Source organism: Neovison vison, chromosome 10, assembly GCF_020171115.1.
Source record: "Neovison vison isolate M4711 chromosome 10, ASM_NN_V1, whole genome shotgun sequence".
Taxonomy (NCBI): Eukaryota; Metazoa; Chordata; class Mammalia; order Carnivora; family Mustelidae; genus Neogale; species Neogale vison.
This window is the reverse complement of record NC_058100.1, coordinates 39,817,984-39,836,561: the sequence shown is the minus strand read 5'-3', so window position 1 is coordinate 39,836,561 and position 18,578 is coordinate 39,817,984. Positions and strand designations below refer to the sequence as shown.

General features: G+C 38.1%; 1 protein-coding gene across 3 annotated transcripts in view; it reads left to right on the top strand.

Annotated features, from left to right (window-relative positions):
• Positions 1-18,578, top strand: part of AKT3 (AKT serine/threonine kinase 3) — a 305,109-nt gene that overhangs the window by 202,402 nt on the left and 84,129 nt on the right. For 2 of the 3 annotated variants that reach the window (XM_044267054.1, XM_044267053.1), the window contains exons 7-8: positions 3,090-3,155; positions 4,493-4,561. The exons of the other annotated variant lie outside the window; for it this stretch is intronic. In XM_044267054.1, the coding sequence (XP_044122989.1) occupies positions 3,090-3,155; positions 4,493-4,561 (135 nt within the window). The remainder of the gene's footprint in view (positions 1-3,089; positions 3,156-4,492; positions 4,562-18,578) is intronic. 3 annotated transcript variants of the gene reach the window in all.

Here is an 18,578-nt window from a genome sequence, read left to right as displayed (position 1 = left end):
ATTCTAATCTGATCATATGTAAAATATGGTAGAAAATGCATTTTAATATTTGAAAGATATGTACACAGTATTAATTCCGTTCCCATTCTTACAATAAAGAAATACTGTCTTAGCATTTGTTTCCATACATCTTGCCTTGGCTCCTTCCCTGTGGTTAGGCAGATTGCACAACTCGGGGCGGGGGGACTGATCTTCACTCCTGAAACTTATGAAGTGGTTTAGGAAAATAACTATTGTATGTGGTGGGACTATTTTAAAGAGTAGAATGGGGGTGCCGACGTGGCTCAGTCGATTGAGCATCGGACTCTTGCTTTTAGCTCAGATCCTGATTTCAGGGTTGTGGGAGTGAGCCTCGCTTTGGGCTCCGCGCTCAGCAGGGAGTCTGCTTGTCTCCCTCTCTCCCTCTCCTCTTCTCCCTACTCACAGTCTCTCTCTCTGACGCAAATAAACAAGTAAATAAATCCGTATGAATAATAAAAGGGGGCATCTGGGTGGCTCAGTTGGTTGAGCATCTATCTGCCTTCAGCTCGGGTCATGATCCCAAGGTTGTGGGATCGAGCCCCTTGTCTGGCTCTCTGCTCAGCCAGGAGCCTGCTTCTCCCTCTCCCGTTGCCTGACACCCTTCCTGCTTGTTCTCTCTCTCCCTGTCAAATAAATAAAATCAGTAAAAAATAAAAAAAAAATTAAAAAGGCAGCATGAACTACCCTCTGGAAATACTTTCAGAAGCACTAGAATATCTTTTTTCTGGTTTCACATGGGTTTCACATCTGGCGTCCAGTGGCTTAGCGTCTGCAAGCACAAGCTGCAGAAATGGTGGCTCTTCTGTGACGCTCCTTCTGACTGCTTGTGAAGAGATACTGCTTTTGAGACACCCTCATGTTGGAGGCAGGTAACCTTTGGATATGACTGTTAACTTTGTATCTCAAAAGGATCTCAAGACAGGCCCCTTTTCTCCTGCTCCTGCTGCTACCACGGTCCTATGGGCCATCCTCCTTTCTCTCTCGGACTCCTTGTTGTCTCCTGCTTGATCCTTGCTACTTTTGCTGTCCTGCTACTCAGAGGAGCCTGAGTAAACTTCTAAAAATAGAAGTCAGATGGTGTCACCCCCGGCCTCTCCCATCACCTCAGCACCCACCATATACTTCTCCAGTAATGTTAGTTTTTCTCCATTACCTGCGGAGGCTGGAAGGGAGGAAGGCTGGAAGTGGCAGGAAGACACTGGCACTCATCAGCATTAGTAATTACTTATTAAGTTGGTTATTTACCCATCCGTTCTGTCTTCTGCTCTAGTTGGTGACTCCTTACGCAGAGGGATCGTGGTGGTGTTTTTTTAAACCACTTCATACCTGCACTGTCAGCAGCCTTCAGTTGAGGGCACATCAAGGGTTTTGGTTTTTAGTGGTTGGATTTGGTTGTGTTTGTCACAGAGTAGCCTGCATCATGCTTCCTGATGAGTTCATGTACATCACGTGATCCCCTGAACTGCGGGAGGGCCTCTGCTTTTTCCCCTTGAACCCTGATCACCATCTGTGTGGGGAGACACAAAGTTCCCCGAGGGCAGGGATCCTTGTCTTTGTTGTTTGGGGCCGTGTTTGCAGCGTGTAGAGCAAGCCCAGAATAGGTTTGGTGCGTATTTGTGGAAGGGATGAGTGTTGGAATTAATGAAGTCCCACACCCCTGACAGCTGGAATTGATTCCTATGATAAGCAAGAGTTCAGTTCAGCAAACCTTTACTAAGTCTCTACTGTGAACTTCTCATCATGCTGGGCACTGGGAGTGCAGAATCCGTAAGTGTGGCTGTCATTTCTGTTGTGATTTGGTTTGCAGTAAGACGTGTGCTCTTTTTCTGATGCGTTTAGAAACTATAGTATGATGTGACAAGAGGCTTTCGAATCGTTTGAGCACTTAAGCCTGATTCTTATTAAACAGATAATTCGGGCGTGGTTTCATACCCACGCTTTGTTTCACTACCAGTTTTAGACATCATGTTGTTAATTTCACTTGCCTTGTCCAGACGTGGCTGGTGCTGCCCTCTTGGAATGGCTTCCGGGGCTTAGCATCTTTGATCAGTCTATTTCTCATTTATCTTCGAGGTCTGACTGAGGTCAGATGATAAATATAATGCAGTGACCCAGTGTTCTCCTCTCCACATCTTACTTACAATCTAATTGTGATTTGCTGACAGTGAGGAGACATTAATCCAGCAAGAGCTTCATTTCGAATCTTGCTAGAGGCAAACACCAGAGATGCTGTGTTAGTTTCAGCGGTGTCTTCCTTTCCTTTCTTCTTGAAGATGGTGTTATTTTTGAAATACGAAACATTTTTCCCGTTCTCCATATGTTGAAGAAAATATCTCTTAGTTCATTTTTGATGTCAAGATGGGATTTATGTACAAGATTGGGGAAATACACTTATTTTTGGTTTGAGATACACCCAGATTTTAAAAATTTTCACCTAAAGTAGGTTGTGACTTTTCTTTCTTTCTTTTTTTTTAAAGAGGCACGTTAAAAAGCCACAAGCAAAAAGATACAATTTTTATATTCTGTTTCTATTTCTAAAATGTACAGTTGACAATTAAATCTTATCTATATATTCTGTGTTCCTATTTTCAGGAACTGATTTTTCTCTTAAGTAGGAGACTTACAAATTCTATGGTCTTTACTGAAATACATCCTTTATGTCCTCCTGAATAAGATATATTACAAACATGGAAATATTAACTATTCCATGCCTAAATATTAGCCACTAAGGCATTGCCTTCAAGGGGGGAGGTTAACTATTGAATCATCTGTGTCCCTGGTAACTTTTTGGTGATTTTTGTATCATTAGCAATATAATCTGATTAAGTAAGACTGAATGTGTACAAGTTTATTGTATCTTACAACCATCTGATTTGAATGATTAATTTGATCTTTTTTTTTTAAGGCGTTTAGGAGGAATAGCATAGCAATAAAGGAAACACGTCATCGTCTCTTCACATCTTTTTCTGTCTCTGGGTTTAAACTCTTCTGGTCTTAGAGAAATAGTGAAAAGTGGATATTACTAGTGCTTAGTACATATATTAAAGGTTTGCCTTTTTCTTTTGTAGGACGAAGTGGCACATACTCTAACTGAAAGCAGAGTATTAAAGAACACTAGACATCCCTTTTTAACAGTAAGTGACTAAAGGGCAGATGTGATCATCATAACGTTTTAAACTTAAAGGGTATTTTATTGCAACAACTAAGCCATGAAAAATAACATTTATTTAGGCATACCATTTTCTTTGTGGAATGACTGTAAGTCTGATTTCTTTGACATTATTGCAGTGTATGGTCTAAGTTTACAATATGTATGCCTTTGTCTTCCCTGCTCTTAAACATCCATTCCTTTTTTTGAGACTTATTTTTTCCCTCATGAATTTCACTGCCTTCAAAAACAAAAACAAAAAAACCGTAGAGCAAATATGTGGAGACCACTGAGAAAATGGTAGACTTACAAGAAATTCTTAGTATTAAATGTGAGGGTTTTGTGTTTCCTTTGTTTATTGGCTTCTGATAAATATTTAAATGATCAGGCAGCTTTGCTTGTCTCCAGATATGAAAGGCAGAAAATCTTGACTGAAAATTTTTTATAGAAATTGAGACTTCCCCTAAGTATAGAGTACTTTTAAGAGACCCAGGAATACTGAATACATTAAATTAAAGGTAGGATAAATCATGATATGTTTTCTTCATTTACATGCATATTACTTGTTGAGAAAGAAACTGATTTTTGTAGTCTTGTACTTAGGTCGCTTGTAGTAGAGCCATAATTTCTTCCTGGTTCTAATGAAGTGTATTAAGATTAAAAATAACAGGTAGAAAAGAAAGAGAAAAAAAGTAGTAACAGGTAGACTTTCCAAAGGGGGAACCTTTTAAAGAGTTAGGATTGTGTAAAATAGGAATGTTTCCAGAGACATGATCCGACCTCTAGACTGATTTTGTTACGCTGCTGTGTTTATATTGTCCAGTATAGCAAGTGAACCCCGAAGTTCTGATGTCGTTAACTTATACAATTATATGAGCCAACTCTGTTGAATTCAGGCATGCTATGCACCTACCGGGTATGCAAAACACAGTGTTGAAGCTGTGTGAGAAGCCTGAGCACATCTGCTCGAGCTGTGTTCCTAAGACTTCCCCACGTGAAGGTCATGCAGCTGGGAATTTCAGGGACTAATACCCTTTCAGAGAGACAGCACAATAGACCGAGAGGTGCTCATCATAATTACTAAGTGCATTTTTACTTAAAATTTTAATTTTAACCTTTCCCCTAACAGTAGCCAGTGCTGATCTAAACAAAATTTGTTTTATGTCCTTCAAAACTCTTCAGCTCTCTTAAGGAGTAAGTAGACTGTTCAGGACAAGAACAATTCGTTCCATCCCTCAAGCTTACTGTTTCTAAGTATTCTATTTTGGTATTGTTATAAGAATACTGGATTATAATGTAACATTTTTTCTTTTTCATTTCAAGTCCTTGAAATATTCCTTCCAGACAAAAGACCGTTTGTGTTTTGTGATGGAATATGTAAATGGGGGAGAGGTGAGTCAAGAAGTAAACCCAGCACTTGCATATGCATGGTAGTATTGTCATCATTTTTCTTAATTACTGAAAATATAAGTTATAATGTAACAGGTTTCTACTTCCTGGCAAGGATTTGTGTAGCTCCTGGGGAGATGGGAGCTGAATCATTTCTAATGGTCGCTTATATTTTTCATGACTGCCTTTATGTATTGGAAAGCGTAATCCTATTCTTTTTCTCTCTGTATTTCTTTAATGTAAAATGTTTTAGCACAAATATGCTTAATGGAAATCGTATGATTTAATTTGGAAAGCTGGAAATATAGGATTTATGATGCTTTGCAAAGTTCTTTCCAAGTATTTGTGAAACTGGTAAAAGATTATTTAGCCCATCTTCAACTCACTTGAGCCATAGTCTGTAGGAACATCGTGGCAGAGTTCCCTCTTCTTTTACCTAGTAGTTAGATAGCCTTGACTACATTTGAGAGACTTGAAAGGATCTTGTAGTTTTGAAGAGAAATGCAGTTAACGTCCTCTTCCTTTGTTCCCTGTACTTTGTCCTCCCTGTTTTATATCGTGTGAGGGAAATTTTTATTTACTGGAATAGTTGATTGGAAATATTTTACACTGTGGGTTTTCTGAAATAAATTTAATTATTGAATAGGGGATTTTATTTCACAGACCTGAAAATATTTTCCAAAGTAAATGGATTAAATATCCTCTACAGAATATGTTCTTGTATAGAATTATCTGACTTGTAGGAATTACTTCATTTGTAAGCATTCATCCACACTCATTAGGTAATCACATTTGAAATGCCAAGGCAGTGTGGGCTTGCCAGAAGGTGCTAAGACGTCATCCTTTCTATGAAGACGTTTGTAATTTACCTTATAAATAGGAACACACAGTGAAAGACCTAAGTGCTTATCCGTTCATATTAGAAAATGCTTCATGAAAAAAAAAAAGGAAAATGCTTTCTGGGTGATCCAGCATTAAGGGTAGATGTTCCGGGCTTCCTGGGATTTCAGCTCGAGACTCTTTAGGCAGAGGGGATCGCGTGAGCAGAAGCACCAGGTGAGCACAAGGCAAGGAGAACCGAGTGGCTGGATGAGAATAGCCCGGAGGTGGTCTGAATAAGTACAAAGACAATGACCTTTGTGGAATTGCGCAGGACCGGTCCGCCCTAAGGACCAGGGAATCAGGTATGGGTGAAGGGTCGAAGGTGGCTTTGAGTTGGAATCAAGGAGAACTGAGTAAACTTACAGAGAATGCGTTGAGGGTAAGGCTGTAAATTTGCTTTCCAAAAGGGTTTTCCTGAGGATCCAAGGAAATGTGTATGTTGAAAGATCATGGACATCTCACAGAGATACCACAGAGAATAAGTAAGGGGTCAGAACTCTGGGTACAGATTTGTGAGCCATTTCTATAAAGGTTAATAATTTATGTTATGAAAGTGGGTATTTCCCGTTTTGTGGGAAATTAAACCAGTGAATCCTCTATGTTAGCCCCGATCAAAGCAAAAAGCGCTCGTATTCTCGAGCCCAGTTTCACTTCCAGGAATACCTCCTACAGACATATTCAGAGATACTCCGCAGGGTGCTCCACGGATAAACACGTTCAGGGCAGCATTTGCAGAGCCTCAGATGAGCATTTGCTCAGGAGATGCTTAAATAAACTGTGTGGGATCCATGCCGCGGAATACTTGATACCCATTAAAAAGAATGGAGGCGGCCCGCGGTGGGCTGATGGAGAACGATTTCCGCGAAGGGAAAGAAACAAGGTGGAGGGGCGGAAGCTGCCCTTGTCGTGGGTAAGCGAGAGCACGACCACGTGCCCGGAGCCGTGTCTCTGCGCGTGCGCTGACCGCTCCGTGGTTGTGCACTGGGCTGGGAGGATAAACGGGTGACTGGGGACAAGGTGGGAGGAAGACTTCTTTCTCCTGACGCGTTCTGGGCCAGTTTCTGTATTTAGTACCACAGGTATACATTATGTCTTTAAGAACTGAAGGAAGGATTAGGCTGAGGGACGGATGGTCGGAGAGACGGATGAGCAGGGCAGATCCTAAGATCAGGAAAATGAGAAACTACAAAGAGAAACTGGAAGCACTCTTAAATTGGAGAACTACTCTTACCGAGTATCATGTCTTCACATTCGTTATAACAATTATCACCTCGTTTTGTAATTACTTATTGACCTGTATGTCTTTCCTACTAGACTCTGAGCTCCCTAAGGCTTTTTTGCTGATGTAACCCCAGCCCCTTTCACGCTACCTAGCGAAGTAGGAGCTCGGCAAGTATTTGTTGGGTGGTTTGAATGAATAGGTTACATGAATTGGACGAATAAATTCTCTCTGGGAGCATGGATAACAGGGATTTTTAAACTGGAAACTGCTGAGAAATAGGGGAAGAAAAAAAAACCAAAGTAATGTACTACATAGTTTATTTTGGGGGAAAAGACTTGCATTTTTTTTTTCAGGAGGGAGTGCCTGTGAGTGTATTTATAAACTATGTATTTTTTGAGGCTTTGTGCAAGGCACCCGGGTAGGTATGGTGAGGCATAAACTCTGAATCAACATAGAGCTTACCCTCAAAGAGTTTGCAGTCAAGTGGGGAAGGCAAGGTACAGTACGCACACTGGGTGTGAGGTGGTAATTACCGCTTTATCAGAACCACAGACGCAGAACCACGGGACTGCACAGGAGGGAGAGGGCTCGTGTGCTGCGACGAGGGAAGCTTCGGAGCCTCCTGGGGGCCGCTGCACCCACACTCGCATTCTAAACCTGGCACACTTCTGGGATTAATTAACTGATGATTGTTGAAACAATTTTACACACATAAAAGCAGATTTTCAGACTAGCCAGATGGTTTTCTTTAGCACTGAAACTCCTACATTATTTCTCTCTTTTTTCGGACTTTCTGTTTCGAGAACGTGTTATAGATAAAGACCAAATTATTTCACGGATTGTGGCAGGTGAACCGATTCTGTGTGTGGTGTGCAATTTTCAAGTGCATGGATAGTAATTACAGCATTGCTGTGTATATATATATTAAAGGAAATTTTGATTATATTTAGAAGATTTTAGGAAAAATGAAAGTTCTGTATGTATAATTTCCCAATTTTTCTCTCTTTAAAGTTATTAGGTATTTCTAAATACATTTTAGATGTACTTTTGAATGTACTTTATAAATGCAAATAGTTATTTAGTTCTTGGAACGTGATGTGATTATTTCTATTCTTAAATTTATCACTTCTGCGAAGGAAATCTATGTTCAGTATATCTTTAGGGTGACTTACTTAATTTTGGTTTTGCTTTAGGTTCACTGTGACATTTATTCTGCCCAAGGATGCTTCCTAGAAATGTAGAAAATTCCATTGCTATAGAAAAAATACTAAACATGGTACTTATGTTTGGAAATAAGGTTGAAGTAGAGGTAAAGTAAGGGAAGCTATAAACTCACCCAGGCAGTCCACACCAGCATTCACCGAGGCGCGGGACGGGGGTGGGGGGCCGGTTACCCCGTGGGGAACCTCTGGGTGGCATCTAAGGGACGGGTCTGTTGGAAAGGAAGCTCTGTGGGCACCTGGGTGGCTCAGTCAGTTAAGCCTCCCACTCTTGGTTTTGGCTCAGGTGACGAGCGCAGGGTTGTGGGATCGAGCCCCGTGTCAGGCTCAGCATTCCGTGCAGCCCTCCTTATCCTCCTCCCTCTGCTCCTCTCTCTCGCTCTCAAATAAATAAGTAAAATATTTTTAAAAGAAAGAAAGGAAGGGAGCTCTGGTAAACAGAGCTCACCCAAAGGGCAGCATCTTCAAGTCTCTTTATACCCAACCTGTACCCTGAGGTGGGCTTCTTTCATGGGCCTCTTGAAGTTATTATAACTAGCCCAGTTTTTACTTAAATCATACTTGTTGTCTTGATTTCTAATTAGCAACAGCATCCTTTTCACCTATGTTTTGGGATATTTTATCATGAAATAGAAATATAGCAGTTGAGACATTTTTTTTTCTGACATTCACATTTTTTTGTGAATATATGGATTTCTTTCAGCCTGATTGCACAGGAATTTAGCATGCCCGCAGCCATGCCTGTTGCCATCCCTGTGTTTGTTGGTATTGTTTAAAGCATTAATACATCTTGATGGAAGTGGATTTGAGAGGATATTGGTGTAGGACATCAACAGTGCCTGCTTATAGGCATGTCGGTACAGTGGGGATCCCATCATAATTGCTGTTAACTTACTTGAATTCAAGAAATGGGGTCAGCAAGGGGCACCTGGGTGGCTCCGTCGTTAAGCGCCTGCCTTCATCTCAGATCATGATCCCAGGGTCCTGGGATTAAGTCCCTTGTCAGGCTTCCGGCTCAGAGGGAGGCCTGTTCCTCCCTCTCCCACTCCTCCTCCTTGTGTTCCCTCTCTTGCTGTCTCTCTCTGTGTCAAATAAGTAAATTAAATCTTAAAAAAAAAAAATGGGGTCAGCAAGAGGCCACATAGAGGTAGAGAGATAGGAAGGATATGGTGACTCTGCCATTTTTCCGGATAAATGTATTCACAGAGTCATCGTAAGATAAGAAATAAATGTGCTACTCTTTTACGCATGTCAGTTTCTACTTGGCACCCAGAGTTTCATGAGATAAAAGCTCCGATGCTTAAAAATACATAGTTTTCCTAAATCGGTGTCACTAAGTGCGTTGTAACCACAGGCGTTCGTCTGAAGAAACCACAGGGTTTCAGTGCTGGAGGCAGAACTGCTGGGCTTGACCATATTGAGACCGTGAGTTAGGTCTGCAGTGTAGTACCTTCCTCAGGAGTTCTCAGCAACGATTTTGATTATACCTGAGAACTTAAGTATGCATTTAGAACCTATTCCATTATAGTCCATTTGCCTATGAAATATTGAGTGAGCCGCTGCTGGAGAGTGGACCTCAGCAGATACAGAAATAAGGAAAACATGGTGCTTTCTTTTAAAAGATGACTATGTGGTTGAGTTCTAGACAAGAGAATATGCACCTACTTTATAGTGTCATTATTGCTATGATAACGCTGGTTGCCGTGGGATACAGAGAATGGGCCCTTGAATCAATCCAGAAGGAAGAGAGGAGAGAAGGGGGCAGAATGCCAGGGTAGGAAATGAAACTCTTCCTCACTTTGTTTCTAAGCTAGGACTTTCACTATACCTTCGATCCCTAAGAACGAGAAGGAGAACAGTCATACGGAGGAAATATAACCTGTAGAACGTACAGGAATATGTCATTTCCCCCCCACCTGCCCAGATGTGAGATGGTGTGTGGGGTGTCTGAACAAGTAGCGTCATATTAGGACAGATCTTCTCTCCCAACCAGTTTAGATTTTATCCTGAAGATAGTGGAGCATCATGGAAAACTTTCTGTAAGAAAATGTTTCAGAAGGAACACTTTGTAGCAGTATGAAGCTTGGATTGAAGAACACAGAACTGGAAACGGGAACTACTTGAGAAGACACTGCATTTAGGTCTGTTTGTGTCTGTTTACTAATTTAGTCATAAACTGATAGGGTCATTAATTGAGGCAATATTAGAAGGAATAAAATTCTAATCATGTTTAGGTACCAGAATTTCCAGGATTGATTGATTTTTAAAGATTTATGTATTTATTTTCATGAGAAAACATAGCAGGTGCAGGGGGAGGGTCACAGGAAGAGGGAAAGCAGACTCCATGCTGAGTGCAGAGCCTGCCATGGGGCTTGATTTCATAGCCCGTGAAGTCATGACAAGCTAAAACCAAGAGTCAGATCCTTAAATCAACTGAGCCATCCAGGTGCCCCTAGTATTTCCAGGATTTAATGACTAATGGAAAGAGAAAAATATCACACGGTTTCCTGTTTGCTGCTTGAGGGGGAATTGCATGGACACCGGGCTGTTCGAAAGATCAGGAAACAGGATGAGGAATGAGTTGTGGCGCGATCATCTTACATTTGAGGTACCTAGTGGGGCTTACAGGGAGGGAGAGTTAGGTCAGAGACACAAACAGGCCTCATCAGCAGTGCTAAAACCAAAGAAGGGAAGAAATGTCCAGGGTGAGAAAAATATGTAGAGTTGGAACATTAGTGGCCAAGAATGGTGCCTGGAGAGACCAACATTAGACATGTTGGTGATGGAGAAGCCTCAGGAGCATCCTGGGCAGGAGAGGCAGGCAGGAGAAGCCTGCGAAGCCAAGTACAGTGTATTAAGTGGAACAGAGTGTAGTGAATCCTGCAAGGTAACAACTGGAAAATGTGCATTGGATTTGACAAAGACTAGTTCCCAAGCCGATGCATGAGTTCTTCCTTTTTTCTTGGGTTGATGCAAGGCATGAACGTTGGTGATAGATTGGAATTTACAGGAGTGTGTTTGGAGCTCAAGGCTGTGAAAGTGAATTCCGGGCAACCTTGGGTAAATAGTCTTTAGGCATCTGGAGAACAAATTATGAAAGCACTCTAGTAATGTGCCCAGGGACACTGCAGCTAACATATCCAAATCAAGTCTCTTTTTGTGGCTTCGGTATTACCAAGTTTTCATAAGAAAGAGAAAAATATTCTGAGGAAAATAGAAGAAAAGTAAAGTGAAAACGAAGATGGTGACTGTTGGTTTAGAATGCCTCTACTCGGGGGAGGCCCGGCTGGTGCAGTTGGGGGAGCATGCAACTCTTATCTTGGGGTTGTGAGTTCAAGCCCCACATTGGAGGTAGAAATTACTTAAAATTCTTAAAATATAATAAAAAAAATAAAACTAGAATGCCTCTACTTAGGATTCTTCCCCCAAATCTTACTCAGCCATATTTCTTTCTGGAACTCTCAAAATCTCTCTTCAGGCTGAAATTGAAAGTTAAGGTATCTATTAGGGGATAAAGGAAAATCACTGGGTAGAAATGTTTATTCATCTGATAAATTCTTCACATTCCTCTCTTTGTGTGGTTATAGGTGAAACTAACACTTTCATTTATTCACTTTTCTTGTCCATACTTAGCTCATTGTATACTATATTAATTACTTTGATAAAATTCACTCTATTTTTTGGATATGACTTTGAGTTGCATGCCAGTCTTAAGATCCTCTCATACTTATTTCAGATTTTCATTATTTGGCTGGCATTTTTGTCTTCAGTGAACCAGAATCATCTCATTTTAAATTCTCATGAGGCAGAAGTCCCAGCAGTCAGCACTCTACTGCTACTTACTAATTTATGGAGGTGTGATTTGGGTGATTTTTAAATTAAAAGTATCATTTTATATTCATAGTGATAATTTTGAGAATTTTACTAAATTTATATGCCTATAAATATCTTTATTGTCAGGAGTCTGACAAGTTAATTTCTTTGCTAACTATTTTAGTTATTAATATACTATGTAGGTTAGATCAGAATTCTATTGCTTTCATCCAGAGCTTTTTCAAAAATTCCCAAGCCAAGAAAGATGCATTATAATATTCACTTAAGCACATAAAGTTGAAGGCAAAATACGTTTGGGAATATTTTTAGTATATACTTTAGTATATACTGCATTTTAGTGTACTTTCATAATAGTTCAAGGCTATTTTTTGAGATAAATTATTACGCCAGTATATCATGCATCAAAGGTAATAATTCAAAGCCTTGACTAGCTTTAATATCTAAGAGGCTTATTTTCATATCTAGAATCTCAGATGAGGAAGTGTAGGAGCTGGCCAGGCTTTGCCTCTTTCCATGATTCTTCTTCGCTGTGTGGTTATGGCACAACACCACATTTTTTGGGTTATTTAACTTCTCAGACAAAGGTTGCATTACTCAGAGTGAGCATTCAAAAGAGTGAAAACCAAAGACACAATATATGTGCAGTTGGAGACCTTGAAAAAAGCACAAGGCATTGCAATACGATACCTAAATATTAAAAAGTATAATCCCCCCAAGTATAATCTCCAAACACAGTATCTAGCCATTTGTGTCCTGCATCTTTCACTTAGCATATTACTTTAAAAACTCATCAAAATTGTTGCATCTATCAGTAGCTTGTTTCTTTTTATGGATTTGCTCCATTAAGTGGTGGTATCATAATAGGCTTATACAGTCACTAGGAGATAGGCATTTGAGTTCTTTGCATTTTGGGCTACTATGAAAAAAATTTGTGAATATTCCAGTACAAAACTTTGAATGGACATACATTTTTAGTTATCTTGGGTAGATATCTAAGAATGTGATTTCTGGGTCATTTGGTATGTTCAGCTTCCTTAGAAACTGCTAAATTACATTTTGCATTTCTAGGATGTTATTTACCATCATCACCACGCTTGTCATGGTTAGTCTTTATACTTTACCCATTTTTGTGGGCATGTAGTGTTATCTTGTAGTTTTAATTTGAACTTCCTGAACAACTAATGATATTAAGCATCTTTCTGTGTTGATTTGCTGTTTGGATATCTTCTTTTGTTAAGATTTCTTAAAAGTGTCCTTTGAAGGACAACTCTTTTAAAGTAGATGAAATATTTCATCATGTTTTGTGTGTGTGTGTGTGTGTGTGTGCATTTTGTGTTTAATTTAAAACCTCTTTTCCTCACCCAAGTTTCAGACTTTTCTCCCATGTTTTCTTCTAAAAGGGTGAATAGTTTCAGCACTTACATTTAGGTCTATGATCCATTTCAAGTTAATCTTTGTATATGGTGCTATATGAGTCAAAATTATTATTCTTCTTCTTCCTCTTTTTTTTTATTGCTTTTGGATGTCTGGTTGTTCCAGCATATTTGTTGAAAATACAGTCTGTTTCCCACTAAATTACCCTGACACTTCCATCAAAAATCATTTGACCATATACATGTGGGTGGATATCTGAACCCTCTCTTTTGTTGCATTAATCTGCTTCTGTCCATTCTTATGCCTGCCACACTGTCTTCAACACTTACATTAGAGTAAGTGTTAAAATTGGGCATTTGGGTCTTCCACTTTTGCTCTTCTTTTAAAAAAAATTGTTTCCACAACCTTATTTCCTTAATATTTCCATATAAATTATAGAATAAGCTTATTGATTTTTACATAAAGATCGCCTTCATTTCAGCTGGGCTTGTATTAAATCTATTGATCAATTTAGAGAGAACTGACATATTAACAATAATGTGTTCTGATCCATGAGCATGGTATATCTTTCTGATTATTTAGATTTTCTTTAATTTTTTTCAACAATATTATGTAGTTTTTAGGGTACAGGTCTTGAACATTTTTTGCTAAATTTATCCTGAACTATTTTGTTTTTGATGTTATTTTAAGTGATTGGTCTTTCCAATTTGAATTGTTGGTTGATAATATATAGAAATGCAATTAATATTTATTACCCTTGAATCTTACATTCTTGCTAAAAATTGTTTTTGTAAATGTGTTGAGATTCTCTGTATAGATGATCATATTGGTGAGGACAGACACAATTTTACTTCTTTCTAATCTCTTGCATTTTTGTTTCTTCTTTATTCTGCTAATACCTTGAATTTTGTTGTTTGATTTTTTTTAATGTTAAACCAATTTTGCCTTTCTTAAATAAACCAACTTAATTATGAGATATTACCCTCTCAATGTGTTCTTGAATCCAGTTTGCTAAAATTTTATTAAGAATTTTAAATACTTGTTTCTTTGTAATAGTCTTTAGGTCTCTCCTCTTCCCTACCCCAAGTAATGTCTCTGGGTTTGAACTCAGGGTAATGTTTGCCTCTTGAAATGAGTTGGGAAGCACTGCGTCCTCTTCTGTTTTCTGGTAGATTTCACCAGTGAAATTTTTGGACCAAGAGTTTTCTTTGTAGGAAGGTTTTTATAATGAACTGGAAAAAATTTAATAATTAATTAAAAATATATATATATATATACACACCCATGCCTTTTTTTTTTTTTTACCTTGAGTAAGCTTTGGTAGTTTATGTGTTTCCAAGAATTTGTTCATTTCATCTAAAATTTTAAGTGTATTTGCTTAATATTGTTAATAATCTCTTGTTACTGCATTAGTGTCTGTAGGGAGCAGTGGTTAACATCTCTCTTTTACTATTGCAATTTGTATATTCTCTTTATTTCTGATCATTCTTCCTAAAGGTTAATAATTTTTATGGATATTCTCAGTGTTAGGTTCTATTGTTTTTCTTCTAGTATTTTGGAGTTGCCTATTTCATTGGTTTTTACTCTTACCTTTATTATTTCCTTTCTTTGGATTTAATTTGCTTTTCTTACCCTTGCTTCATAATCTGGAAACTTGAAGCATTTATTTAAACCTTTTTTTCTTTTCTAATACAATTATTTAATGTATAAACTTCCCTATAGGAACCAATTTTTTGTTGTATTTACATATGAATATAGCATATTTTAATGTTATGTATGTTTTTGCATTTTTTTTGTATCTGTTGTATCTATTCTTTTCCCAAATTTACTGATTTCTCATGTCCTGTTTTTTTGACCAATGGACTATTTAAAGATGTATGTTTTCCAAATAAGGTTTGTTTATCATTCAGAAATGTCTACTCAGTGCTTATTGGGTTCTGGTCTTAGGGTGCACTGGGGTGAATAAACAGTCATATTAGAAAATAAACCCAATAAATATCATAATCGTGAACAGAATACTATAGTATGAGAGAGAAAAAAATGGAGAACCTACTTACGCTAAATTGAGTTACCTGTTTGAGGACGTAGTGCTTAGTTTGAGACTTGGTAGCAAAAAGTATGGGGAAGCAGCTAGAGGCTCAGAGGCCCTGGAAAGAGACTGAATAGCTATGTGATGGTGGGCAACTTTTATAACACCTCCAAGCCTTGGTTTTCTCGTTTCTGTGATGCAGATAGTAACTATTTTATAAGGATGTTTTGCAGGTTATGCCCGTAAGTCACTTGGTACAGTGCCCAGCAAGTAGCAGTACACAAAAATGGTGCCTGTTGTTGTGGGGCGCCTGGGGGGCTCAGTCAGTTAAGCATTGACTTTTGGTTTCCACTGAGGTCATGATCTCAGGGTCCTGGGATGGAGCCCTATTGGGACTCTGCGCTCAGCGGGGCATCTGTTTAGGATTCTCTCCCTCTACCCATCCTCCCCCAGACTCACTCTCTCTCTCTTTCTCTCAAATAAGTAAATAAGTAAATCTAAAACAATAGTGCCTATTCTGATAGTAATGAGAATAATCACTTATGTTTAATCGCTTATTATATTTAGTCATCTGTAATATGGAGATAACATTATGTAGCTTTTATGATTGTTGTTAGAATGTACTGTTCTTAATGCTCCAGAATGACAGTGTGTATTATTTTTCTTGTATTGGTATTGAATATAGCCCAGATATATCACATATATCCTAATAAATATAAATATTTTAAAAGAATTACCTTGAGAAATTTTACCTTTTTAAAAGTATGTTTTATTTTCCAAATGAAGAATTATTTTAATTATAATAATGGATTGGAAATTTAAAATGATTAAAGGAAGGTATTTTTTGTCTTTTCACATCCTTAAGTATTTCTAGACTTTTAATCCCAGAAAATTTTAACTTGCATTACTTTTTTAAAAAATTGCCTGTGTACAGGCTATGCTTTCACAGAAATACCGGTCACCTAGTTGGTGATCTAGAATTCTTTTTACATTTTCAGACTTGTAGGAAGGGGCCAAGAAGCAGACGAATAGGGCTTGAGCCATTTAGCTGATAATTTATAGCTAACACAGTTTCAGTCTCCAGCAACTCTGACCTTAGATCTCTGTCAGTTCTTCTGTGGTATTCTAAAGGATTAATTTGTAGTTCAAGAAATATATATTGAACTATATTATTAAATAAGGCATTTTTGTACTTACATCTGTATCATAATCATTTTCAAAAGAACCTTACTTAAAAATTAAGTGCAAACATTGATTACTTTGCATTAATTTTCCGGTGTGAAATAAATGCAAACTGTGAGCTTAGCTTGTAAAAAGGATAAACATTATCTGGGAGATAATTCAATGAAGACTTGCCTGTTAAATGTAAGAATACTTTCATTCGAGCCTATAAAATTAAGTATTCAAGTGTTTATTTCATGATGTATTTAATATTGTTCCAGTTGTGTAGTATTTGCTATGGACTGAATATTTGTGTCCCCCTCACCACAAGACTCCAGTGTTGAAGCCTGACCCCCAGTGTGATGGTACCAGGAGGGCAGGGTCTTTGGGAGGCGATGAGTCATGAGGATGGAGCCCTTGTGGGAGGGATTAGTCCCCTTAAAAGAGTGACCCCAAAGAGTTTACTTGCCCTTCCACCACATGGGGATAACAGCAAAAAGACAGCCATTGGTGAACTAGGAGGGAAGCTCTCACCTGACACCCAGTCTGCCAGTGCCTTGATCTTGGACTTCCCAGAACTGTGAGGAGTCAAGTTCTATTGTGTCAAAGCCGCCCCCAATCTTGGGTGTTTGTTATAGAGCAGCCTGAACAGACTAAGACACTGGCATTGATTTGTTTCTCTGTGGTGAGCCAGAGCCATTCTTTTAATCTTCAGTCTTTTTACAAACCCAGGGGGTGTGTTGATCCACCCATGGTGCAGACATGTCTTGCTTTAACTAATTAGTTGTCTTCAGAATATTCAGGTTTTAAGCTCAGTGGATGTTGTGATAATAAATGTCATCATGGAGTATATTTTGTTACTCTCTAGTTAACCCTTTTTGTTTTCTACCATTACCAAGGAATGACTGAAAGTTGTACAAGTGGTATATACAAGAAGAAAAATGAGTTTAAAATCTTAGATTGCAGTGAAATTCTTAGGAAATTTTTTATTTCCAGATTTTTTTGTTTTTTGAAAAGTTACTTGCATTAAATACTAAACTTTTGCACAGTGAAGAAAACCATCAACTAAATGAAAAGGCACCTTACTGAATGGAAGAAGATATTTGTAAATAATTCATACGATCAGGCATTAATATCCAAAATATATTAAAAACTTATACAATTTAATATAAAAATACCGAACTCCATTAAAAAATGGGCAGAGGACTTGAATAGATGTTTTTCCAAAGAAGACATGCAAGTGGCCATCAGACACATGAAAAAATGCTCAGCATGACTCATCATCAGAAAATGCAACTCACAGTGACGATGGGATATCACTTCACACCCATTGGATTGGCTGTTAACAAAAACAAAAAAATCATAAGTGTTGGCGACAATGTACAAAGAAGGGACCCCTTGTACAGTATTGTTGGGAATTCAAACTGGTGCAGCCACCATGGGGAACAGTATGGAAGTTTCTCAAAAAATAAAAATAGAACTATCATATGATCTAGCAAATTCCACTTCTGGATATTTACTCAGAGAAAATGAAAACACTAATTTGAAAAGAGAAACACATCTCTCCTCTCATTGCAGCATTGTTTATAATAGCCAGGATATTTAAGTGTCTACTGATAGATGAATGGGTAAAGAAGATGTGATATATATTATATATTATATATTGTATATATAATGTTTAATATTATATTACATTTATATCATTTAGGATATATGTTACTTTTACTTTTATAACTTTGTATATATATGCATATCTATACAAACACTTGCATATACAATGGAATAGTACTCAGCCATAAAAAAGAACAAACTCTTGCCATTCACAACAACATGGTTGGACCAGGAGGGCACTGTGCTAAATGAAATGATTCAGGCAGAGAAAGATAGATAAGCTATAGATTCTACTTCGATGTGGAATCTAAAAAACAAAGCAAGTGAACAAACAGAACAGAAACAGATTTATAAATACAGGAAATAAACTGTTGGTTACCAGAGGGAGGAGGGCAATAAAAATCGATGAAGAGGACTAAGTTACAAACTTTGTTATAAAACAGATAAATCATGGGGATGTGATGTACAACATAGGCATATGGTGACCAGATGATAGCTAGAATTATTGTGAGGATCATTTTACTATATATAGAAATATCGAGTCACTATCACTATGACGTACTCCTGAAACTAGTAGGCCTTTGTATGTCAGTTACTCTTCGGTTAAAATAAAGAATATAACTTTTTCAAAATAGATCAGTCTATATTCAAAATAAACATGGGTTACGTGATGAAATACAGACTTAT